Source organism: Doryrhamphus excisus, linkage group LG7 (assembly GCF_037039965.1).
Source record: "Doryrhamphus excisus strain RoL-2023G ecotype Guam linkage group LG7, RoL_Dexc_Guam_v1.1, whole genome shotgun sequence".
Taxonomy (NCBI): Eukaryota; Metazoa; Chordata; class Actinopteri; order Syngnathiformes; family Syngnathidae; genus Doryrhamphus; species Doryrhamphus excisus.
This window is the reverse complement of record NC_136363.1, coordinates 15,189,738-15,215,412: the sequence shown is the minus strand read 5'-3', so window position 1 is coordinate 15,215,412 and position 25,675 is coordinate 15,189,738. Positions and strand designations below refer to the sequence as shown.

The following is a 25,675-nucleotide window of genomic DNA, read 5'->3' as shown; positions in this document are numbered from 1 at the left end:
TGGCTGATGGTGTCAAAGGCTGCATGAGGTCTAGGAGGATGAGGATGGTGTGATGGCCACAGTCGGAGTAGAGAAGATCATTGGTGATTTTAAGAAGAGCTGTTTCAGTACTGTGTTTGGGACAAAAGCTGGACTGGAAGGATTCAAACAGGCTGTTGGAGTTGAGGTGAGTTTGAAGTTGAGCAGCTATGACACGTTCAAGGATTTTGGACAGAAAGGGGAGGTTGGATATGGGATGGAAATTGGAGAGGTTATTGGGATCGAGACCAGACTTTTTGAGTGTGGGGGTGATTGCAGCCAGCTGTCTGTCATTGCCTACCCCGCCTTCTCCTTGGAGACCCCGCCTCCTGCCTGATTGTGCTCAGCTGTCCCTCATCACCTGATGTCCTGCTTGCTATTTATTGCCTCTGATTCCTCCTGTCTGGTGCAAGTTCGTTGTACATTCATGTCTCGTCCTAGCACTCCTTGTTATCGCCTCGCCTGGATTTCGACCTCTCCTCCTGCCTGTCGCTCTCGGATACCTTTGCCTTATTGGACTGACTTCCTGTGTACCGACCTTCAACCTTGTGTAGAACCTTACCGCATGTAGTGCCTGCCAACTCTGCCTTTGGGTCCTCATTCCCACGTCCCGCCTTGACACCAGCTTGAGAGACTGTGGGACGGATCCAGTGATAAGGGAGGAGTTAATGATACTTGTGATCAGCAGAGAGATGATGTGGAGGCAGGGTTTAATGAATGAAGAAGGGATAGGATCCAGGGAGCAGGTTGGAGTCTTAATACCAGTTAGGATTTCAGTGAGTTGCACGGGTGAGAAATGGGAGAGTCGTTGAGTGGAGCCAGATAGCGGACGGTCAGGGGGCAGCGAGTGAGCTGAGGGGGGATTGAGGGAGCAGTATATTTTGGCAATTTTGGACTGGAAGTAGGTTAGGAAATGGTTGCACTTGGTGGTGGTGAAGGATGAGGGGTCGTCGTTGGGCTTTAGCAGTGTGTTGATTGTTGAAAAAAGAGATTTGGGATTGTTGGAACCAGATGTAATGAGATTAGAGTATATTGTGATCGAGTCGTATTTAAAGCATCTTGTTGTAGAAAATCTGTATCGGCTTGGAGATGAACAGTTCGGCCAGATTTCTTGTACAGTCTCTCAAGCTGGTGTTTACGGGACTTCATATTATGGAGCAGAGGGGTGGACCGGGGTTAGGGTCAGGGTCAGGCTTCCACCATAGAAAGCTCAGGTAAGTGCGATGTTTAGCAGACATAGTTTAAAAAATTAAAACAAAACCAACAGCATAAATAAACAAATATGAAATTAAAGTAAAAATATTTTTTCAAGTCATTCTCTAATAAGAAAAAGTCACCATTTAACAAGAATAAACTTTAGTAGCATAGAGTTGAAATGTGTTGGGGAAAAAAAGGCATAATTTTGTAAACCTTTTCACCCACGACAAAGCTGAGATGGAATTTTTTTTCTTGAAATATAAATAGCCTCTTAGCATATCTTGAGTTGCTTTACATAATATTGTATCAAATCTGCATCCTTTTGGGCCTTGCTGGAAAAAGGACACCCCTGCTATACGATTACTCAGCGGTAAAATGGACAGGGGAACCAAAGTTGCATCGGCCAATCGACTTGGTACCTCGTCACTACAAATATTAACTCCTTGGCAGAAGTTTCCCGTGTGGCAAGCAATGCAAATAAACAAGTCAGTCAGTAGGCTTTCACTACCATGTTTATTTACATAGCGCAGAGTTACAACTGAATTGTTTTCACCGTTTTATTATAAATACACCACTCGTTAAAATACATCCTTCAAACCCTTTGATGCGAAACCATAAAAATAATGTAATAAACCATTTCACGGCGCCTGCTCGATCATATTTGTATCTTTTAAATGTTAGTAAATCATGCAAGTCATGGAAAAAATATATGAAAATAAAAGTATATAGGCTGACTAGTGATGCTGCTTTACAAAGATTGAACATCAAAACATACGTTGGCGTGGGAAAAAAAATACTGCAGCTGGTGGCAAAGGAACAAAACGGGTGCTCAGGGCTTTCAGCAGTGGTGCTCCTACTTCCGAATTAGACAACAGTCAAACCTCTGTTTTGTATGATTTGCCCCCCCCCACCCCGTTTCAGACAGCATCTCGGTTATCGTACAGCCAAACACAGACCCCAGTTTTCGATCGACCCTGACCCGACCAGGAACCAAGGCACCACCACACTTGTCCGTCAAATCTGTATTAACATGAGCGCTTCTTGTTTCATGTCGCACCTTAAAATAATGTAGACCTGATCACAAAGTACATCCTGCTTTCAGTCATGCCAGCACCGTCTTGTTGATAATATGTAGCAGCTTCCCAAAGTGTTTTTTGCAGGCACTTTAAGGAATTCTAACATTGTGAGCGAGCTCAGGGTTAGTATTGCGTCTCAGTTCAGCCACACCAGAGTGAATTTAGTACTTTTGCATCAATTCTAGTCCTAGTCCAGGTGAGTTGTAATTCAGATGAATTCTGTGGGTCTCAGGACCTGGAGCAAAGGGTCGGGACAATATCTGCAGGGGAGAAAATAGGACGTCAGAAGCTGGTGGATAACAAACCTAAGACATAACAAGAACTGTCCTTCCATACCATTCACAGGATCCAGAGAGGCAGGGACTAGGTTTCTTTGGTATAAAGGGTCGAGAATTCCGAATGGTGAATATTACGTTGGTAGTGTACTCCTTCTGGTACATGGGAATGCGCTTGTTGCTGGTTTCCCCTTTTGATGTAAATCCATTGTGTTGTGAAGGACATCGAGAACAGGGTGGAGTTGGAGTTCTTGTAGTAACTGGCACAAAGGCGTGCAGCACCGCAGCCGAGAAGAGGAAAGATCTTGAAGCTTAGTGTTTAGACATGAGTTAGTCATTTTGCCGAGACTCTTGATTCTGCTCCGCAGAGTGGACTTTTTCTTTCAATATATTCCTTTTTCATTGCAATCAGAGATATGCTTTTATTCGTCCCTCAGTGGGGAAATTTGTAATCTTAATCTGTATCTTAATCTCAATCAAAGAGTATGTTCTTGAGTCGTCTCCATGTGACATAAAGGAAATGTACAATTGGAACATCTGGTGTAGATAAAGATAACATTCAAGAAAATACAAAGAGTTGCCTAACTGGTAGAAAATTAAATATTTAAAGTCTTGCAGCAACCATATGCAGAGCAGAAATCTGGTCGTCTGAGGCATCTTGGTGGCTTTATCGTCAACCCTTCCCTTCCATCAGTATCGGCGGCCATAGCCTGGCGAAGTGTATGACGTGGAGGAGTAGGTCGATGTGAAACTGGACCCAGTGGCGTCAAAGCTTCCTCTTCTGGACCCTGACCGGGAACCGGTCCTGGAGCCCGAACGTGACCCAGTGGCGGAGCCAGAACCACTAATGCTGTAGGGACTGTACAGGCCTTTGCTGGACTGGGATGATGCTTCAAGGAGTCTGAGGCCCGTTCCCTCCTCTATCATGCTTCTTTCCAGCGCGTCCTTATAGGAGATTTTAAGTTTGGTTTTCGGGCAGGTGAGGTATTTTGAATGAGTGTTGACATCTCGCAACTTCTGTGCAGTGCGTGCCTCTAAGGTACCCTTTTTCACGGCTTCATCCAGTGGGACTCTGTTAGGGATGTCTGGTTCTATTAAACCACCAGTGAGGTACTGGACTTCCAGAAAGCGCTGGCCTGCCTCATAGTACAGCCAGCCTTTCTTGAGGGCTTGGGCTGCTGACATTTTGGTTTTGGTTCGAGGATCCTCAAATCCACAACACGCCTTCTGTGCGAGACTGATGCGGTCCACCATGATTTTATCCACAAGACCTTTGTTCATTGCATCAGCAATAGAGAACTTTTCTCCAGTGTTTGGGTCAATGATGCCGCCGGTGCAAACCTGAGCTTCCAGCAGCCTTTGACCTGTTATGTTGTCCACGAGGTTTCTGTGAATGGCCTCTGTGACGGACACCTTCTCCAGTGTTTCAGTGTCCAAGATTCCAGCCACAGGGCCAGTTTCCTCGGTTGGGTCGTTCCATGGGACAGCAGAAGTTTTTATGGTGGGCACTGGACTCATGGGGTAAGATGACATAGAACCAAATGAAGATGACCGTGATCTAACACCACTGGAATTTCCAGACAGCATGTCTGCAAACTCTGTGATAGACAGAGTTCCAGACCGGTACTGATCCAGAGCTGACCTCTCAATGAGGCCACTTGAAATTGCATCATCGATATCATACTGTCGACCGGACCGTCTGTCAATAATTGTGGACTTTACAACTCCGTCTGCTAAGGTCTTGGTAATTTCCTCCCATTCACACTCCTGCTCTGCCAGCTCCAAGTAGGTCTGGTGGTCAATGAGGCCTTTCTGGTATGCCTCATACACAGACATCTCCTTGCCCGTCTCTGGATCCACAATAACAACTCTACGCTTGCGAACAGACGATTTGGACGATGTCTTCCTTTCTCTCTTCTTTTCCTTCAGCAGCAGAAGAGCAAGCCCTGTTTGTGGGTCGATCATACATCTTTCCATCAGCTGGAGGTAGGTGAGGTTTTCCTCCGTGTTGGGGTCAAAGAAGCCTTTGGTATCATCAGACGGGTCAGTGAGGATCTGATTCATTTCCTCGTCAAACAGACCGCGTTCATACGCTGTTTCCACCGGCAAGCGATGACTCTCCTGTGGGTCAATAATTCCACCTGTAGCAATCTGAGCCTCTAGCAGGCGGATGCCGTGGTCCTTTAATATCAGGTCCTTCTTCATAGCCTGGAAAAGTGAGATGACCTTGCCGGAATAAGGATCTCTGTAGCCGGTGACTGCTCTCTCAGCTGACAGCAGCTTGTCTTTAAACTCTGGGCCGACAACACCCATCTTAACTGCTTCGTTGACATTTAGTTTTAGGTTTTTGATTGGGTCAATTATATAACCCGTCGCAGCTTGGGCCTCAAGGAGTTCAAAGGCAGTTCCTGGTCTGATCATGTTCTTCTTCATTGCTTGATAAATGGACAGGCGGTCTTTAGCTGATTCCACAAACACACCGGCAATGCAGCTTGTACCCTCGAGGTACTTCTCAAGGTCTCTGCTGACCTCTTCGACAGTCACGGTGCCCTCTGTGAGTTCGTTGTACGTCTTTTGGTTGATGATCTGAGAACGAAGCAGCTCGTCCACTGTGATTTGCTTTCTGAGACCCTTGAAGAGAAGCCTTCTGTCTGCCAGTGACAACAGCCTCAACTTGCTCTCTTTGTCAACTCGGCATCGATTCAGCAGCTGAGCGTAGGACAGGTCCTCATCTGTTGTTGGGTCGGTGTAGCCTTGTACATCACAGCCGGGCTGGGATATTCTGTCCATTGTCTCTTTATTGATGTAGCCACGCTGCATGGCAACATCTGAGGGGAGGCGGAAGTAGTATTCAGGATCCATTAACCCCCCAGTGGCATTTTGGGCTTCCAAGAGCCTCAGAGCATAATCTTCGGGAATCAGATCTTTTTTCATCGCCTGGAAAAGAGAAATCAGTTTTCCGCTGTACGGATCTTTATAGCCAGTTACTGCTCTCTCAGCTGAGAGAAGTTTGTCATGAAGTTCTGGCCCAACAAGCCCCTTGCGCACAGCTTCGTCCACTGTCAGAAGTTCATCTTTGACCGGATCGATAATGAACCCGGTTGCAGCTTGGGCCTCGAGGAGCGTCAGAGCAACTTCAGGCTTAAGTTTTCCATTTTTCATGGCCTGATAAATGCTGATCTTGGTGGGACTGTCTGACATAATGCCGGCAATGCAGCCAGTTCCAAAGAGATACTGTTTCACCGACGGCATTTCCATGATCTCGCTAATAGTCATTTTTTCTTGCTTCAAGAGATTGTAAGTTTGCAAGTCAATAATTCGAGCGCTGTAAAGCTCTTCGATTGTAATTCTCCTTCTGATTACGTCACATGACATGCCCTGCTCTGACTTTTCAGCCTCCCTTTGTTCAATAATCTCGATGATAATGACGAGCATTCTATCCTTTGTGATCTTCCCCAAGCGATACTGCTCCAGAAGGCGGCGCCTCTCCTCCTCTGGAAGCATGTTTGAATGAATGATTTCCCAGATGGTCATGCTCTTCCCTTCGAAGCTCTTGTGTGGGATGTCAATCTGAGTGTTTGCGAGATCTGACTGGGCTTGCTCCTCTGTGTACTGATAGGACTTCTCAACCGGAGTGGCAGTTTCTGCCTTTGACATAGGTAGGTAGCACAGACCAGAATTTGGCTCTTTAACACATTTCTCCAACAACTGCTTGTAAGTAACATTCTCATTGTTGTTGGGATTGGTGAAGCCTTGAACGTCACCAGAGGGTTCATCTAAAGAGGTGGCCATTTGTTTACTTAAGAAGCCCCGCTGGATAGCTACGTCGGTGGGAACACGATGGCTACTTACTGGATCGATGATGCCTCCTGTATGAATCTGAGCCTCGAGGAGAGGAATAGCATGCTCTCTCAGGACCAGCTCTTTCTTCAGGGCTTGGAACAGAGAAATTTTATTTCCAGTATATGGATCTTTGTATCCTGTCACAGCTTTTTCAGCAGACAGGAGCTTCTCATGAAGCTCTGGGCCAACAGCTCCTGCCTTCACGGCATCATCCACAGAATATTTCATATTTTTGACAGGATCTGTTATGAAACCAGTTCCAGCTTGGGCTTCAAGGAGCGCAAGCCCTGTGTTTGGTTGCAAAATGTTCTTTTTCATTGCCTGATATATGCTCAACTTTTCATTCGTTCCTTCCATTGAAATGCCGTCAATGCGCTCCGTGCCTTGTAAATACTTCCTGACCTGATCGTAGTCACCGACTTCTTGAGGAGTCTTTGTCCCCCGTTGGAGCTGGTCAAAGGTAGTCTTATCGATGATGTTGGCATCCATCAACAAGCTGGCAGGGACAGGCTCCCTGAGACCTTCAAAACGGGCATTGTCTTTTGTCTGTGCCTCTTTTTCCTCAACCATTACCATCACAACCTTAATTAACTTTTCTATTGTCACATGGCCCGTCCTGTACTGACGAATCAGCTCGATTCTTTTCTCTTCCGTGATGTAATGAGAGTTGATGATTTCCCAGATTGTGACCTTTCTCCCCTTGAAAGGCCCATAGTCCAGCTCCATCATGTTCTGGTTTAAGGTCTCTTTCGTTTTGGCTTCTGTTATCTGGAGATCTTCTTTTGGCTTTGCAGCTTTCTTCGAGAGAGGCAGTAACGGAAGTCCAGTTTCATTATCAGACACACATTTCTTCATTAACTGTGCATAGGTTGCATCCTCTTGTATGTTTGGATCATGAAAGACTTTAGTTTCATCACCAGTCTTGCTCAAGGTCTTGTTGGTCTCCTCATCTAAATAGCCACGTTTGCAGGCAACCTCATGCGGGACGCGATAGCTTTTAATGGGGTCAATGACTCCTCCTGTCGAGAGCTGTGCTTCTAGCAAACGGATGCCGTGGTCTCTCTTGATCAGACCTTTGTTCATGGCTTCAAACAGAGACACCTTTTTCCCAGTGTAAGGATCTCTGTAGCCACTGACAGCTCTCTCGGCAGACAGGAGCCGTTCATGAAGTTCTGGGCCGACTAAGCCTGACTTAACCGCTTCATCGACCGGGACCCTCTCATTCTTGACAGGATCGATGATGAATCCGGTAGCTGCTTGAGCCTCAAGAAGATTAATGGCTGTCTCGGGCGGGAGAAGTTCTTTCTTCATGGCTTGATAGAAAGACATTTTCTCCTTAGTTGGCTCATTAAACAGGCCAGCTATGCTTGGAGCTCCTTGGAGTGCTTTCTTTACGGGCTCCATCTCAGAAATCTCTTTGACTGTTATCTTGCCGTTACTTAATTTATTGAATACATCCTTGCTGATAATCTTCGAGTCCAGCAGTTCGCTGGCTGAGACCGGAGCCCTCAACCCGTTCAACACATTTTCGTTGCTCTTCTCCTTGTCCTCCACGACAGTAATGACAATTTTGATGATCTTCTCCACCGTGATCTTGCCTGTCTTGTACTGGCGAATCAGATCTCGTCTTTGTTCCTCGGTGAAGTACTCGGAGTTGATAACTTCCCAAATAGTAACCGTCTTCCCTTTGAATCGGCCAAAAGGCACATCGACATTTGATTTGCTGAACACTTCCTTCATCTCGGCGTCGGTGAATGTTGTCTCGCTTTGGGCAGCTTTCTCTGTCACGGGCAGAATCATCAGGCCTGAAACCGCATCCTTAGTGCACCTCTCCAGGAGCTGCTTGTAGGTGAGGGGCTCCTGGGTGCTGGGGTCTGAAAACGACTTGCAGTCTGCAAGCTGTTTATTCGTGTCGGCGTCAAACTGTCCCTGCTTGTAAGCTGTGGGCAGTCCCACTCTGTGACCATTAATGGGGTCAATGATGCCACCAGTTGCAAGCTGCACCTCTAAGAATCTGTTGGCCTGTTCCTTCTCAATGAGTCCTTTCTTCATGGCCTCAAAAAGGGAGATCTTGTCTCCGGTGTAAGGATCTTTAAAGCCAGTGGCTGCTCTCTCTGCAGAGAGCATTTTGTCATGGAGTTCAGGGCCAATCAACTCCTCCTTAACAGCCTCGTCCACAGACAGGAGTTTACCAGTGAGTGGATCCACGAGGTAACCAGAAGCCGCTTGAGCTTCCAACAGCATTGAGGCAGTGTTGGGCATTATCATGTTGTCTTTCAGGGCCTGATAGATACTCATTTTCTCTTTGGATGGAGTCAAGACACCAGCAATGCAGCTCTGACCTCGAAGACACGACTGGATTTTGTCCATCTTCACAAGGTCTTGCACAGAGACTTTGCCCTTTTTGAGTTTGTCCAAGTCTTTTTTGGTCAGAACAGCAACATCATGGAGCCTGTCAGCAGGAACTTTAGCTCGTATTCCATCAAAGGTCCAAGGCGACTCTTTCTTGACGCCATCAACCTCACCAGAGCCATTGTACACCTTCTTTGTTGTTACCGCAGCTGTTGCAGCAACCAACTGCTCCCCAGCATCCTTGTCAGTCTGGACCTCAATTTCTTTTGTTTTAGATGGACTTTCTTTGGACGCTACCTCAAGACTGATGAGTTTCTCCCTGAGCTTTTTGTTCTCCTCTCCCAAGAGTTTTTCCTGCTCATTCCTTTTCTTCTCGAGCACCTCCATTTCCTTCTGCTTCTTCTTCATCTCGGCCTCGGCCTCCTTTTGCTTAAGCAAAGCATCATCCATGATTGCCTGGAGCTTCTTCTGCTCGTCCTCCATCAGCTTTTGCTGACGTTCCTGCTCTTCTTTGAGCGCCTTCGCCTTGCTCACTTCATCGTCAAACCGTTTCTCCAGCTTCTTTTTTTCATCCGCAACCTCCTTTTCTCTTTTCAACAGCAGCTCCTTCTCGGTGAGGAAGGTCTGCTGAAGAATGGCCTTCTGCTGCTCAATTTGCTCCTGTTGGGCAAGGGCCATCTAATCGGAACAAGAAAAGAATCACATTATAGAAGCACATTATAAAACAGTATGTTGGTTCATGTTATCGTACCTCTTTGGATTTTTTCTGAAGCTCCTCTGCATCTTTTTTCAGTTTCTCCCTCTCCTTCTCCAGGTCAGCAATGGCTTGCTTGAGGTCATCAGCCTCTCTGGTGCTCTGCAGCCGCTGAGTCTCCAGCTTCTTCACGACAGTCTCCGTGTTTTTTTGTTCCGTTTCTTGAAGACGAGCTTTGGCCTCATCCGCCTGCTTCCTGAACTTCTTTGCCTCCTCGGTGGCTTTTGCCTGAGCATCGCTGAGCTCTTTCACTTTCACTTTCAGCTTCTCTGCCTCAGCCAAAACCTCCTGTTTCCTCTTTCGCTCAGCCTCCAGGGACTTTTGAAAGCCTTCTGTCTCCTCGTCAAGCCGCTGCTGGATCTGCTGTTTGTCCTCCAGGAGCTTTTTGGCCGTTTCCTGTGCCTGGTCCTTCTGCCTCTGGAGCTCCTCGGCCTCAGCTTTAAGTTTTGTGGCCTCCTGGATGGCCTGCATCTTCTCCTTAAGCATTTTCTCTGCAAGTGCTCTCTGTTCAGCCAAGTCCAACTCTGCAGTCTGTCTCTGTTTAGCTGCTTCCTCTGCCTCCATGCTCAGTCGAGCTGCGTCCTCCGCCAAGGTCTTCATCCTTTCAGCCTCTTCTGCAAGTAATTTCTGTGACTTATCTTTGTCTTTTTTTATGAGACGCTTGTTCTCACTCTCAATTTTGATCTTGAGCTGAAGCAGCTCCTCCATTTGATTCCTAACTTTCAAGAGTTCGTCCTCTACCTGCGCCTTCTGCTTGACCGCATCGTTGACTTCGCCCTTTACTCTCTGAAGCTCCTCATCCAGAACGGCTTTCTGCTTGTCAGTTTCATCCAGCTGCAGTTTGACCGTCGTCAGTTCCTTCTCCACTTGAGACTTCTGCTTGAGGGCCTGCTCGGCCTCTTTCTTGTGTTTGGCCATCTCAGCATCAGCCTGTTGTTTCTGCTTCAGGGCGGCGGCCTCGGCTTCTGCCCGCTTGGAGGCCTCCGCCTCCGCTTCTTTCCTCAGTTTTTCAGCATCTTTCTGAGCTTTGGCTTGCTTGGCAGCCTCGTCCTCTGCAGATTTTTTCTGTTTTTCTGCATCCTCTGCTTTCTGGCGGAGTAGCGCGGCTTCTTTCTCGGCTTTCTCTTTGGCCTTTTCAGCTTCTCCAGCAAGTTTCTTAGCGTTCACAAACTCCTCCTTCAACTTCTCCTGCGAGAGAACATCCTCCTTATTCTTGCTCAGAACATCTTGAGCTTTTTGTTCTGCGGCGCTGCATTTCTTAGCGGCCTCCTTTGCCAGCATCACCTGCTGCTCTGCTTCTTTCTCGGCCTTCTCTCGCTGTGTGTTTGCCTCTGCTGCTTTCTTTTTTAAGCGTTCCACCTCCTCTTGAGCGGCTTTGCATTGTCGAGCCGCTTCTTCCTCCGCCGCCGTGATCCTCTTCACTTTCTCCTCCGCTTCCTTCCTCTTCTTCTCCTCTTCTGCAGCAAGCTGTTTCAATATCTCAGCTTCCTTTTCCGCCTTGAGTTTGCTTTTCTGTGTCTCATCCGCGGTCGCCTTTAGTTTTTTTAATTCGTTCTCCAAGTCAGATTTGTCTTTGGAAGCCTTCTCAAAGTTGATCCTGATGATGTGAATTTCCTCCTCCACCACTTTCCTTTGTCTCAGAGTTTCTTCAACTATTGTTTTTTGTCGCTCTAGTTCAGTGTCAGACGAGCTCTTCAGGTGCTCAATCTTCTCTGCAATGTCTTGCTTATGCTGAGCCGCCTGGTCCTCCAACAGCTTCCTTTGATAGGCTTCGTCCTCAGCTTTTCTTTTCAGCCGTTCGTTCTCTGCCTCTTTGGCCTTCAGGGCGATCTCAGCCTCCGTCTTGAGACGAGTCGCCTCGTTGATGGCAGCCAGTTTCTCCTTGAGTATTTTCTCGGCTTCGGCTCGTTGTTTGCCCGCCTCCTCCTCTGCAATCTGCCTCTGCTTCTTTGCCTCCTCGGCCACAGACCTCAGCCGGGCGGCTTCATCTGCAAGCTGCTTCATTTTCAGCACCTCAGACTCAAGAAGCTGCTTGCTCTTTTCCGTGTTGGACAACGTCTCTTTCTCCGCTTTCACCTTCATCTGGAGTAGCGTGTCCATTTCACTCCTGACCTTCGCCAGCTCCTCTTCCAGTTTTTTCCTCTGCCCTTCAACGGCGCTCACCTCATTTTTTTGACGCTGGAGCTCATTGTCCAGGAGGCTCCTCTGTTGCTCTGCATGTTCAAAGTCGGCCTTCAGGCGGATGCATTCCTGCTCGGCTGACAGCTTCTGCTGAGCTATCTGCTCCGCAAAAGTCTTCTGTTTGTCCAGCTCCTTCTCTGCATTCTCCTTCTGCTTGAGGGCAGCTTCCTCGGCTTTTGCTCTTTTCTTGGCATCTCGCTCTGCATCTACTTTGTGCCGCTCAGCTTCCTCCTGAGCCTGGCTCTTCCTTTGGGCTTCTTCTTCGGCCTGCAGCCTTAAACGGAGAGCCTCGTTGGCCTTCTGTCTCCATGTTTCCAGCTCCTTCTCTGCTTGTTCACGGGCTTTGCTGGCTTCCTCTTGTTGTTTCCTGAGTTTCTCCGCTTCCTCCTGCAGCTGGAGAACAGTGCCCTGTTCCTTCTTGAGGGACTCCTCCAGTTTAGTCGCCCTCTCGCTGAATGATTTGGAGGTGCTCTGCAACTGTGCGGTGGCGCTCTTCTGTGCCACCTCCTCCACCACTTTGACCTGCCTGAGTTTCTCCTCCTCAGCCTGTTTCATACGCCTCTCTGCCTCTTCTGCCTGCATCTTGAATTTCTGCAGATCGTCCAGGGCCTTCTGCTTCTGTCTGGAGGCCTCTCGCTCTGCCTCAGATTTGCGCTTCAGCTCATCTTCTGCATTCTTCTTTTTCTGCGTCTCTTCTGCCACCTGCTTGCGAAGCCTCTCTGCCTCGTCCTGAGCAGCTTTTCGGAGCTTCTCGGCCTCGCCGGCCCTGTCTCGGAGCTGCTGTAGCTCACCATCGGCGGTGCTCTTCTGCTTGATTGTGGTCTCCAACTGGAGGCGGATTATGCGGATCTCCTCCTCGATCCTGGTCCGGCTGATTAAAGCCTCCTCAAGCTGCTGGTTCTTGGACTTAATCTCTTGCTCCGACAGACTCTTGAGTTGGTGCAGCTCCTGTTGGATGTTCTGCTTCTGCTTCTCAGCATCCACCGCAACATCTTGTCTCTTAATGGCCTCCTCCTTCATCTTAAGCTTCAGAGTCTGGGCCTCCAGTTCCGCCTTGGCCACTGACTGAGCATGGGCCTCCGCCAGTTGTCTCTGTTTGTCTAACTCAGCCTGGATCTCTGCCATCCTCTTCCTTTCCTCTTCTTTCAGCTTCTCAGACGCTTTCTGAATTTGTAGAAGCAAACAGCGAGTAGGGAATGTTATTAGAAGAGGGGAGTACGTTTAATGTTGCTGCGATAGTGTCACAAACACATTCTTCATTGAAATTATTGGACATGACCACTTCACAATGTCAACACAAACCCAATTTGCTTTCATGCATTTTCATGTTCAAGTATCATTCATGTAATCATTAATGTGAACATTGTCTCCACCTAAGGAGGACTTGTCCTTCTTCTGATGTCTGATTGGACAAATGGAGAGTGCTGAATTCAATGGAGAGGTGACTGACAGCTCAAAGGAAGGTTCAGCATTCCAATGTGCTTAATTCACCAACTTATTTTCTGAAATATTTGCATCCTTGTCATAATTTACAAGGTGAAGAACCACTTGAGTTATTTCTGCTCGCATAGTGAGCAATGAATCCCAAACCTTCCTTTAAGTGCTGGATGGCGTGAATGATGCGGAATGAGAAGACGTTAAATACCTGCGTCTCTGTGGGACACTCGCTGTCTTAAGAGCGTGATTCTTAATCATCGTGACAAAGCACTGGCAAGCGGTTCAAAAGGATCAAACGCAATAAAACGTTAGAAGTGAGAGTGTAAGCAGTCTGGCAAAAAAATAATTCATATGAGCAGGCAAGGAGAGCAAACAAGCGGCAGTGAATGACGAGAAAAATAAAAGACCAAATGAAATCAGCTGGAAGAGCCATTTAGCGTGCGCTAACGTGCAGGCTGACGTGCCTTTTCACTTTGGAGGCAAATGAGCAACAAGAGTTGTCATGGCGACATGCTGCAATGCTACAAAGATGCTGTACTGCAGATTGTAAATCCCAGTACTCAGTACTTGAACATTCAAGTGGCCGTTTATTTGAGGTACGTTCTTTTGAAGCATCATCACATGTTGTGTGTTTATAGAAAAAAAGGTATCTCATTTTGATTCCCTTGAAGGAAAATGACAAACATGGAGGCAATAAGGAAGCCTCTCTTTGCACACGATGAAACTTTTAAGGCAAATAAGCTGAACAATTTTTTCATGCGTTTTGAAACCGACAACATCAGAGACTGCAGTGTTGTTTTAGAAAATGTAACTTGTGATGTGAAAGACCGGATTCACATAGATCCACACGCTGTTACCAAGGTTTTTAGATCTATGCACTTGAGAAAAGCGACAGGGCCTGATAACATGTCCACGTTTCTTTTCCAAACATTTGCCTGCGTGGCATCAGCTATTTCAGCTCTCTATCGACACACAAGTCGTACCGGAGATCTGGAAAAAGTCCATTATAGTCCCAGTCCCTAAAACGGCATGTCCTCAGGAGAACAATGATTACAGGCCTGTCGCACTCACCTCAAATGTTTTTAAATCTTTGGAAAGGCTCATGCTAAATGTTCTTCGGGCAGAGGTTCAGTTGGTTGTTGGATGAATACTAGTTTGCTCATACAAACAAGCGCAGCACAAGTGATGCTATTTCCACCATAATGCACTCTACGCCGAAACACCTTTAGACTCCAGGTGCATATGCCAGATTGCTCCTTATTGATTTTAGCTCCGCTTTTAACTCCATCCAACCTCACATTCTCCTCAGGAAACTTTCTCAGCTGAATGTAAACCCCTTTTTAATCAGATGGTATCACTCTTGACTGTGTTAGTTCTGAGCCAAATCAATATGTGGTGAAGTTTTCTGATGACACTGCTATCCTTAGTCTGCTCACCAAGAATGCCAACGCATCCATCCACAAAGGGGGTGTGGATAGATTTGTGCACTGGTGTGAGGACCACAAACTTCACATGAACTCCTGTAAAGCTGTGGAAATGCTGTTTGACCCCAAATCAACTGGTGATCAAAGTCCTGTGACCAAACATGGTAACAATATAAAACAGGTGACATCATACAAGTACCTGCTAGCTAGCGTTCACATAGACAGTGACCTTAGACACAAGAGACACAAGTAGCCGCTGTCTGTGCTAGAATCCATCAGCGCCTTCACTTCCTGCGGAGACTACAGTTGTTCAGTGTCAGCAAAAACATCATGCAAATTTTCTACAGAGCAACAATAGAGTCTATCTTACGGTACGAGATCACCAGTTGGTTTGGGAATCTCAACGTCAAATCAAAATCTCATATCCTCAACCTGGTCAGAGTAGCAGGTAAGATCATGGGCAACTCCCGCAGGAGCTGTTCAATCAGGCCGCCATCACCCAAGCAAGAAACATCCTCAATGACAGCTCTCACGTTCTGTTCAATGAATACGTATTAATGCACTCAGGGAGAAGGTACAGGGTTCCGCTATGTAAACACAACCATTACAAACTCATTTGTCCCGCTCTCAGTCAAGCTCATAAACGAGCAAATGTGAGATCTGGTCTAGTATATGTGAACTAGCACTTTAAATTAGCATTTTAAATACTGCACACTTTAACTTACCAGGTTACCAGTTGGTAATGGCACAACTCAGATGATCCCCCTTTTGCACATCGATCCCTCTGGGAACCAGTATGGTTCTGGTGTTTTTATGCTCTGTTTCTTTTATTCTCTCGTTTATGCTTGTTGTATATGGTTTTACTATGTCTGGTTTTTTTCTATGTCTGTCATGTACTGTATGTCTCTGTTGGTTGTATGCAGCTGTACCCTGCCTCTAAACCTAATTTCTCCCAAGGGAGACAAATAAATTGAACTGAACTGAACTATTATGTCAAATTTACAAATTTGCTCTAGATGGGAAATAGTTTTTTCATTAAGGGAATGGCAAAAGTTGATGAATTAAATGACGATAAATTATCCATCCATCCATTTTCTATGCCAGTTACTCTCACTAGAGTCACAGGGGCATGCTGGAGCCCATCCCAGCTGACCTCGGACAAGAGGTGGGGCACACTCTGTAGTGGTCACCAGCCGGGATTAATTATGGATGTCATTCATTTGTTGGAAAATGTCACAGTTTTATCACATTTACAATCGAATGACAAGAATTTAAGAATTTTACAACTTTGACCATTCCTTTGAAAAATTCACTATAATAATCAGGAATGACGGAAATCTAATTTACCCTTCTGCTATAGTAGGCTCATCATTCTTTTGTTGAAAGAATTTACCTCGGTTCAAATTTACCCCAGCCCCGGTGGTTGGAGCCCTCTGTTTTCAAAGTGGAGGTTGGAAGATTACATCATTTCACACATCATCATTCCCGAGATGGAAAATGTCCCAATTTTGTTGTGTTTACCAATCTGTTCCAGAAGGGAAGTTTGTCAATTGCATTTTACATTTTTTAATTACATTTTATTTACTCTTTATCATTGGGAAATTGATCAGTTTTAAATTTTGTCCTTCGTTTGATGGAAAATGTCACAATTATGATCATCTATCCATCCATTTTCTATACTGCTTATCCTCATGCATGCTGGAGCCTATCCCAGCTGTCTTCGGGCTAGAGCCGGGGTACACCCTGGACTGGTTGCCAGCCAATGACAGGGCACACAATTGACCTATTTTCCAGTAAATTATATTTTCATTTAATCATTTAATTTCATTTAATTTAATCAAATTTACAATTATGATAAAGAATGACAAAAATGTAATAATTGACCAACTTTCCCTCAAGAGCAAATTAATATGACAAAATTGAATGATGAAAATGATTGGGGGGGTCAGCCAATTGTTGATTCATTCAGTTGATGAGAAAATTGATTTTGTCAAAATAAATAATAGTACATGGTTTTGTACAAACACAACCAATGTCACCATGCTCCAAAAAAAGACTTAAATTTTAAAGACTTATATTCCCGAGAGACATGATAACAATCATATCTCAATCTGTAGTACGACGTCTTTGTCGCACCCCCATCACACTTTTACCGTCCACCCACCCTACTTTACTTTTCATGCCCCGGGATACATTGTGGTTGTCCACAGCAACCGAGTTGAGTTACCTCGTCGTCCTCCAGGCGACGCCGTCCGTCCGTGATGAACTGAATGTACTGGCTGACAAGCGTCATCAGCTCACTGTAGCGAGTCCTCAGAGTGACAAACTATACGAGACACCACAGCATTTAGCAGACAGCGCTAATGGGTACATTTTTGTTTTTCAGGAAAACCTGCCTCTTGGATGATGTCATCAGATGCACACTCCATTTTGGGTTTTTTGTACGGCGAGGCCACCGGGTCCTGCAGAGCCTTGTAGGTCAGAATCTGGAGCTCGTAGTCCTAGAAGTAGCGGGGACACTTTGAGTTTTTCCAGATGGACTTCAAGGCGATTGACAGACAAGACAAGGAACGCCAACAACAAACCTTGACAGAGTCAATGTAATCCTTGGCGTTTTTCTGGCACTTATCCATCTTGTCCTTGTTCTTCTCGATTTCATCCAGGAGTTTCTGCATTTGGAGGAAGTCAAAGGTTGCATGCTGAACTTATCAATGAATGAATCAATGAATCAAATGAATGGAAGGACATGAGGTAATATTAGGTAATATTAAAACATATTAGCTAGCACGCTTGGGGCATCGCAACTGGACTGTTCAGGTGGTCTTACAAACTGTTTCATCTCTCATAGGACTAATGAAGCTTGAGAGGCAAAGGGTCTCGACAGCTGACTAGTGCTGTCCTTTCTAGTCTTTCAGCATAAAATGATGACGCTTGGTTGAATGTGAAACAAAACATCCTCTAAGACGAGATAGGACTGCTGACAAGATCTTGTCCTATCTAGTCTTTGAGGGTAAAATGATGACACCTGCTTGAATGTGAAACAAAACATCCTGTAAGTCTAGATAGGACTGCTGACAAGCCCTTGTCCTATCTAGTCTTTGAGCTTGAACCAATGATCAGCATTTACATTTAAGAGGCATGTTAGGTCTTTAAAGACTAGATAGGACAGTGCCTATATAAAGAGTCCAGTAAGTTGAGGAGATACCTTCTCTTCTGACAACTGCTCCTTCAGTGCCGCCCCGTCCCCAACAGGCGCCGCCTGGATGCCCTCCTGGCGCCGCCGGGCCTCTGCCAGCCAGCGTATGAGCCACTCGTAGCTGTCACGGTACGACCTCATATGGCGGCGGAGCAGCTCCAGTTCCTGCTGCCGAAGCACCAGCTGGGCCAGAACGGCCTGCCAGCGCTCTTGTAGGCCGCCCACCAGGTGGCGGTAATGTTCCAGCTCAGCATCGCGCTCGCTGTGGATTCGCGTCATCTTGTCGTGGATGTCCGCTGCCCTCTTGAGCTCATCCTGCAAGCGGTCGAACACCATCTGGTCCGCTTGAGATTCAGTTTGCATTTTCTATCAGAACAAAAATGGACCTTCATTACAACCAAGGAATTCTAGATGGTGAATGATCCCGATACCTTTATCTGGCCCGCTTGGCTTTCCACCTCGTTCTCCTCATACGGCACTTTATGGACATCCAGCAGACAAAACTCGTAGCTCTTCAGCGTTTCCTCCGCGTCTTTGGTGTTTCTGATCACGCCGTCGATGGCATTCAGCCTGAGAAGAAGAGGAGATGGACACTTAGCACCAGCTTAGTCCCAACAGGACCTGGGCGCCGAGAGAGCCGCACTTGTCCAGATAGATGGATGACAGGCTGTAGACGTGGTCCATCTTCTTCTGCGTGCTGTCCAGCTCGGAGCGCAGCAAGGGGGCAGAGCTAGACGGCTGAGGGGAGGCCAGAACCTCCTCCGTCTTCTCCATGATGGAGCGCAGTTCTTTCTTCAAGCCTTCCAGCTCCGACTGGACTTTCTGCCGCCAGGAACAAGACAGAAAACAAGATTTGTGAAAATTTGTGAAAATATGACATTTGAATGAGGCTGTATGGAGGTTGAGTGCTTAGCGCGAAGGCCTCACAGCTAGGAGACCCTTGGCCATATCTGTGTGGAGTTAGCATGTTCTCCCCGTGCATGTGTGGGTTTCCTCCCCCATTCCAAAAACATGCTAGGTTAATTGGCCACTCTAAATTGTCCATAGGTATGAATGTGAGTGTGAATGGTTGTTTGTCTATATGTGCCCTGGGATTGGCTGGCCACCAGTCCAGCTGGGATAGGCTCCAGCACCCCCGCGACCCTCGTGAGGATAAGCGGTTAAAAATGAATGAATGACATTTGAATGCAGCACTTTTGTCATCATGGCATGGTGAACTACTTTGCCAAATATTGAAAATATATGGTATTTTAGAGCAAAAAGCAAAATGCTGTTTTCATAGCAAAGCAGAACTTTTCCATTGCAATTTGACTTTTTGTGGTATGATAAAGTATATTTGTAGCAAATATGGCATTTTATAGCAAAATGTAGCAATCTTATGGCGTATAGAGATGCTTCCACTGCATATTTGTGCCAAGGTATTTGACTGCAGATTGTAGGGGTGTTGAGTGGAAAACAATCATTTCATGGCTAAATGTGGTGTTTTCATTGAAGTAGTAGTACTTTTTCTCATCTCACCATCTGCTCGGTGGTCTTCAGGGCGCAGGCTTTGAGTGGCTCCTTGTCAGCAAGCTGGCGAAGACGAGTCACTGTTCGATTCTCGCAAGCCTCCAGCCTCAGGCGGAGGTCCTTGAGCTTGTTCAGGTAAATCCTGCACACGGACTCGTCTTGTTCTCCTGGATGGAGAAGAAAAAAGATCTTAACTTAAAACGTAATGTGTTCTTCTGCGATGGATGTCAGACCCAATTTCACTGTGGATTGAATGTAAACAGTCTAAGCCAGATTGAACATGCCCGTCATTCAGGTTAAGTCATGTGAAAGATTCAACGGCATCAGAGTGGATCAGAGCACAGGAAACAGATGCCATGCTTGATTAAATCGTCCTCTGCAGACTCATTCACTGGTGGACATGACATCCGTGCACGTGGGCCACAAAGGTGTGACGAGTGCAGTCAAGAAGACAAATCAGTGAGGAGGAGGAGGATGATGATGTTAATGAACACGGGAATGCAACATGGCCGCACGACAGCTTTGCTGGGGCTCACAAGCGACACACAACATTCAAACACACCGGCACACAAGGGGACCCACTAAGACATACATGAGGACGCATGAGAAGACATCGTGACATAGTTGGACACACAAAGACACAGCGGGACACATAAGGACCTACAGGACTCACTGGGAGATAAGGACGGGACACACAGCGAGCAGAGTAAGACACAGTGGGACATACTGGGTCACACAGGGACCAATTGGGACACGCATTATTTGGACCGGGTGAAATTAGGACCCCCATGTTCACACGGGGACATACTGGCGAGGACATACCTGTCTTGGGCGGCATGTCGCCTGTAATGTGAAGCCAACAGTCAACCGATGGAGCAATCATAAAGCGTGTGTCTAATGGACTGACTTGAGGACATGATGGACGCTTTCAAATGGAGTCTGCTAAAGACTTGGAAGGACACCCAGAGACGCACCTTGCTCCGCTGTGCTGACCAGCGTGTTGTAGTGCTGGTTGGCCTTGTTGTAGCTGGACTCCACCTGCATGCGGTCCTCGGCTCCGAACGTCTGGGAATCCTGGCTGTCTCTCAGGAAGTCCTGGTAGTGCTGCTCCAGGTTCCTCAGGGCCAGCCGGTACTCCTCCACCGTCAGGGTCTTGAACTGTCACACAATGATGATGAGTTTGTCCTGCTCAGGAATGAGAGGACAGTGTCTGGTGTTACCATGGAGATGTTCCAGGTGTTGATGATGTGGATGTCTCGCATGAGGTACTGCCAGGACACGAGGCTCCTCAGGTCTACAAACAAGGTCTGCCACAAGTTCTGCAGCTTCTGCAAGTTCCCTTCCAGCCTGAAGAAGGTGAAGGAGGATGGTGAGTGTTTTTTTTGGTTTGTTTTTATAGTTGTCTTTTTTGGGAGGGGTGGTCTTCACCCGGCAACGCTGCTCATGGCGTCCTTGTTTGTGGGCGGGACCAGGAAGCAGATGGACGGCACAGACGCCTCGCTGCCCTCTCGGTTGAGCACCTTCCACTTGTACGGCTGGGAGTTGTTGAGCAGGGCGCACTCGTCTCCTCTGTGGACGGTGATCTGGAGGGTGGGGGATGATGCGTCAGCGCCATCTACTGGCCAACTGGCTTTAAAAGCACCGTCCTACCTCCATCTGCTTGAAGTCACACACCGCCTGGATGGGCAGCTTGTTCTTGATAGGGGTGGCGGGGTTGCGCGGCTTCAGCTGCACCACGGTCTTGGCGCGGCGCTTCAGGCCTTCCAGGTGAGTTTTAAACTCACTCAGCAGCTCCTTCTCATCCTGGAAGCAACGCCTATCACGTGTTAGGAGGACATCTCAAAACCAACTGACAACGCTAAATGAATGAACCCACGGCGGCGTCCTGCAGGAGGTCCTCCAGCCGTGTGACGGTGGTGGAGCGCTCGCATGTGTACTTCCTCTTCATGGTGTCCTGCATCTTGGTCAGCTTGTCCTCGGCCTCTTTTACATCAGCAAAAAACTGCATCGGCAGGAAAAGAGGTGCACATATTTATTTATAGCAAAGTTCTGGCTGGAGTGGTTAGCGTGCAGCCCACACAGCCAGGAGACCCGAGTTCGATTCCATGCTCGGTGCACTCCACATCTCATGTGTGGAGTTTGCATGTTCTCCCCGTGCATGCGTGGCTTTTCTCCGGGTACTCCGGTTTCCTCCCCCATTCCAAAAACATGCTAGGTTAATTGGCCACTCCAAATTGTTCAGAGGTATGAATGTGAGTGTGAATGGTTGTTTCTCTATATGTGCCCTGGGATTGGCTGGCCACCAGTCCAGGGTGTACCCCGCCTCACCCCAAGATAGCTGGGATAGGCTCCAGCACCCCACCTGAATCCCTCATGTCGAACAGAAGCTTCTTACGGCCAAACGATTCGAGATATTGACACCACAAGACAGCCGTGAGCGGCCCGAGCGTTGGGGCTTCGCATAGACCTGCTCGTTTTGCAAATCGGTTGAGAAATGACCACAATAGGACGAGATGAAAATTGAAGAGTTGGAGAAACAAAAGATGGCATCTTTAACATGGGAGTCAATGGGAGATTTTTTAGGGGCCACAGAAGGCAATCCGTACATCCCTCAGATGTAAAAGTGACATTTTTTTGAAAGAAGAAAACGAAGATTCCTACATTTTCACCAAAAGAAATCAAGCTAGCTAAAACGGCGTGGCCAGGAGGAGGACTTGTTTGCAAAAGTTATTTTTCAACCTCCTATGCTGTAGCGCTAGAGTGAGAGACGAGGTGGATTTTGGCCCTGCGCACACCGAAGATAGAGCCAAAACTAAACATCCAACGAAAAAACAAATTAGCTACAGAGAGACATTTGTCTCAAAAATGAGCCATTAATCATGTTTCTATGTGATCAAGGCTGTGAAAAGTCTGTAAATTCTCGTTTTTTTCTCTGGCATTTGCTGTCCTAAGAGTAGAACAGGTTTACCTAATCTGGTGGCCCATTTTTGAACATTTTCCTTAATAGCGTCGCTATGGTTACACAAAACTTTCCAAAAATAAATAGCGACATAGTCCCTAGCGTCAAGATTCCGGAGATGTAACGTGTGTGGGGGTCCTTCCTGCGGTTTTGGCCGCACTACGCAGCATAAGTATAAGTATAGAGATGGGCTGTTCTGCTATGCAGACCCCCATTGACTGCTCCTTCTGTTCATGTTAAGATTACGTTTTTCACCTGCAGTATATGATAAAGATGAGATACATTTAAATAGGGTTAGGGTTAGATAACTTCTTAGCATATCTCCATGTGTTGCTTTGGAAAATATCAAAGCAGCAAAGTTGCGTCCTTTCATTTTTGTTGCTATACTGCATGTATTTCTATATTATTCACTATTTTTCACTAAGTCACAATCACAGAGGGAGGTCCAGAAGTATGGACGCCCGAGGTGGACCACATGTATGCTAGCACTGCCAAGAAAAACCCACCTGGAAGTAGGCGGTGTTCTCCTTGAGGTGGCTTTCGATGCAGCAGCACAGCTGGAGGATCCAGCTCCACTGAGTCTGCAGAGCAGCGGTGAAGGCCTGCAGAAGGGCGCCAACATCTTATGTATGCAGGGAGCGGGGTGGGGGCGGGGCCTGAGGAGGAGCCTACCTCTATGGTCTTCCTGCCTGGGTGGGTGTCTCTCAGTAGCTTGTCTCCCGTCACCTGGACGCCGTTCATCTTCTTCTCCCGCAGCTCCAGCTCCCTCATCAAACCCTGCAGACGTGACACGAGACGTCGCAGTCGAACCACTGATGGGTACAGGTGTAACCCGCCTCCCCGCCCCAGGCGGACGCCACCCGGGTTACCGAGTAGTTGTCCTTCTTGGCCGCCACGTTGGTGTTACGCTCGCTCCAGTCGTAGTTGACCTCCTCTTCCTCCTTCTCGTTCAGCCACATCAGCTCCTTGGTGGCGGCGGTGACGAAGGCGTGGAGCTGGTCCAGGTAGCGAAGGCGGGCCTTGGAAGCTTTCTAAGAGCAGAAGTTGGCGTGCGTATATCACCGCATTGTCTTTGGAGGACCTAATGAAGTGTTTAGCACAGGTCACATGTTGGTAAGACTCACCAGAAGCTTCCCGTACTGAAGATCTACTTTGTTCAGGTAGTCATGGTAGGCGGCCTTACTCGCCGGTGAGACCTGGCTCTGCAGCAGAGAGGTCATAGTTCAAAGCCAAAGCCTACACACGACACCAAAGCCTGTTAACGCCGTTAACGATCATCACCTCATCCGCCTTGGCCCTTTCAATCTTGGAACGGAACTCCTCCACAGACAGGTGGAGCCCGCGGTGGCTGCCCAGCTGGGACTCCACGGTGGGCAGGTCAGAGCCCCATTCGCCCTGGTCCACCCGCTGCTGGTTCTCCTCCACCCAGCCCAGCAGGTCTTGCACGTAGCGCAGTGTGACCTCGTCCAGCTCGGGTCGCAGCCTGACGGGGGCCTGCTGCAGGACCTGGACCTGGTGGATCTGGGTCATGGGGATCTGTGCCATGGTCACACCAGACTTGAGGCGCAAGTTGTACTCGCTGCGGAGGTTCACCAGCCGCTCGTGGAGACGATACACTCTGGAGACAGAAGCCATCAATGGGCCATTTTCAGGGTTGGGCGATATGGACCTTAGCATATATCGATATTTTGGGGATGTAGTATATATACGATCTAAAATCATATCAGTCTAAAAAATTAAATACAAATAAAAATATCTGAAATATAATATATAAGAAATACAATAAAAAAGCAAAGAAATATCAGCAACAAACACAATATTTATTATATTTTTAAGCAGCATTGAACAAAGAAATGATTACATTGAATTTTCAAATTAATCTTAATTAATTAATCTTAATCTCTGTTAACTAAGACACCATAAAATAGACCAAGCAGATTAAAAAAAAGAAATAAAAGCTCTTTCATTTGAAACGATGGCTGTGATTGAAATAAAATCAACGTTATGGTACATACTTCTTTGAAATGTTTACACTACGGTAAGACAAGGCAAGACAAGGTACGTGTACTTAGGAAGGTATCAGCTAGTACCTGCGGTACATCTGTTCGGCCTGCAGGTGGCGCCCGTCCTTCAGCATCTGAACGTCGTTGAAGAGGAAGCGAATCATCCCCTCTGCTTTCTCCAGGTCCGCCTCCACCTCGGCCGTGTGCTGAGCTGGTTTGCCCGAGCTCAACATCCGCACGTCCTGCAACGCCACCGACGGACCGGTGATGTCACTTCCTGTTTTCATTTCATTTGACGGCATCAACCGGCGTGGAGCCTCACCGTTTGCAGCAGAGTCTCCACCTGATTGAGCTGCTCCTCGCACACCCCAGACTCCATCTGGACCTTGCTGACGATCCTTTGGAGTCGCTCCAGCCTGCGGTGGGAAGAGAGTTGGGTGTCAAAGATCATAAGTCAAAGCAGCTTAAGTGAAGAGTCGGAGCACTCACGCCGTCCTCTGGCGGAATTTAAACTTAAAGTCGTATCCCTGATGCATGAACGCCATGATGGCTCCCTGCAAGTCGTCGCACAGAAGTACAATAACAGAGCGCTTGCCCTGCTTGTCTTGTGATTCTATGTGCAAACATCATCATGTTGTTGTTGGACGGCTGCTGTGGCGCCAATGGCAACCGTGTCATGAGTTTCCCCTTTCCGACCTCCTCGGCTGGTTTTAGTGCCAACATGGAGATGAGTCATGCTGGTCACACTGTACGAACCTTGTGACTCCTTTATCCGATTTATGTCATCTCTGGATTTTTTTTTATTCATGAGGGGCTGGGGGGGGTGGACTTGCCTCTCGAACTCCATCCTCAGGAGTCGCTCCCGCTCCAGGATGGCCACGTGCAGCCGACCCCATTCCTTTTCTACGTCCAACGGGTGGCAGCCTGGCGGCACCTTGACGTGGCCTGCCTGGACCGCACCCTGCAGACACACACACCCACATTTGGCGCTTCCTGTTCACCCTTCACCCATGATGACCTCCGAATGGCGCTTGTCAATACAACTCAGTACAGCAGACGGCATCTCCCTCTGCTTCTTAACAGAGCATAAGAAGATGTAGCAAGAGGGCTCAGTGTTGCTGACATAGCCGCTTTGTTGCTAAATTTTAGGAGTTTTCAGACTCTCGAGATTCTCATTTAAAAAAAATTGGACATATAATTCAAAAGTCCCACTATTATGGCAGTCTTACAAGATGGAATTTAAATCGAATATATATCATATATTCAGACAAAAAAGTTGGATTTAACAAGAATAAACTTGTAATATTATGAGGAACAATAATGTCATTTTAATCATTTTTAATAAAAAAAATTAATAAAAATTGAAATATTAAAGAAAAGGTATGTTATTTTTAAAAGCAGTAATAATGTCAAATCTCTTTTCCATAAAAGTGCTAAATCTATGGACTATT

The 25,675-nt window shown here is 47.1% G+C and overlaps 1 protein-coding gene across 17 annotated transcripts in view; it reads right to left on the bottom strand.

The window, feature by feature from the left end:
• Positions 1 to 1,709: 1,709 nt before the first annotated feature.
• Positions 1,710 to 25,675, bottom strand: part of pleca (plectin a) — a 75,326-nt gene continuing 51,360 nt past the window's right edge. For 11 of the 17 annotated variants that reach the window (XM_058047992.2, XM_078792229.1, XM_058047995.2 and 8 more), the window contains 24 exons: positions 25,058 to 25,185; positions 24,547 to 24,640; positions 24,312 to 24,466; positions 23,503 to 23,839; positions 23,346 to 23,423; positions 23,091 to 23,252; positions 22,894 to 22,998; positions 22,728 to 22,823; positions 21,139 to 21,264; positions 20,913 to 21,065; positions 20,691 to 20,845; positions 20,483 to 20,609; positions 20,237 to 20,420; positions 20,085 to 20,105; positions 19,272 to 19,429; positions 18,397 to 18,575; positions 18,185 to 18,323; positions 17,763 to 18,119; positions 17,143 to 17,226; positions 16,954 to 17,058; positions 16,785 to 16,883; positions 9,513 to 12,860; positions 2,628 to 9,439; positions 1,710 to 2,551 (listed from right to left, as the gene is read on the bottom strand). In XM_058047992.2, the coding sequence (XP_057903975.2) occupies positions 3,257 to 9,439; positions 9,513 to 12,860; positions 16,785 to 16,883; positions 16,954 to 17,058; positions 17,143 to 17,226; positions 17,763 to 18,119; positions 18,185 to 18,323; positions 18,397 to 18,575; positions 19,272 to 19,429; positions 20,085 to 20,105; positions 20,237 to 20,420; positions 20,483 to 20,609; positions 20,691 to 20,845; positions 20,913 to 21,065; positions 21,139 to 21,264; positions 22,728 to 22,823; positions 22,894 to 22,998; positions 23,091 to 23,252; positions 23,346 to 23,423; positions 23,503 to 23,839; positions 24,312 to 24,466; positions 24,547 to 24,640; positions 25,058 to 25,185 (12,573 nt within the window). In that variant the 3' untranslated portion in view covers positions 1,710 to 2,551; positions 2,628 to 3,256. The remainder of the gene's footprint in view (positions 2,552 to 2,627; positions 9,440 to 9,512; positions 12,861 to 16,784; positions 16,884 to 16,953; positions 17,059 to 17,142; positions 17,227 to 17,762; positions 18,120 to 18,184; positions 18,324 to 18,396; positions 18,576 to 19,271; positions 19,430 to 20,084; positions 20,106 to 20,236; positions 20,421 to 20,482; positions 20,610 to 20,690; positions 20,846 to 20,912; positions 21,066 to 21,138; positions 21,265 to 22,727; positions 22,824 to 22,893; positions 22,999 to 23,090; positions 23,253 to 23,345; positions 23,424 to 23,502; positions 23,840 to 24,311; positions 24,467 to 24,546; positions 24,641 to 25,057; positions 25,186 to 25,675) is intronic. The other 6 variants (XM_078792228.1, XM_058047996.2, XM_078792231.1 and 3 more) reach the window with 1 other exon arrangement.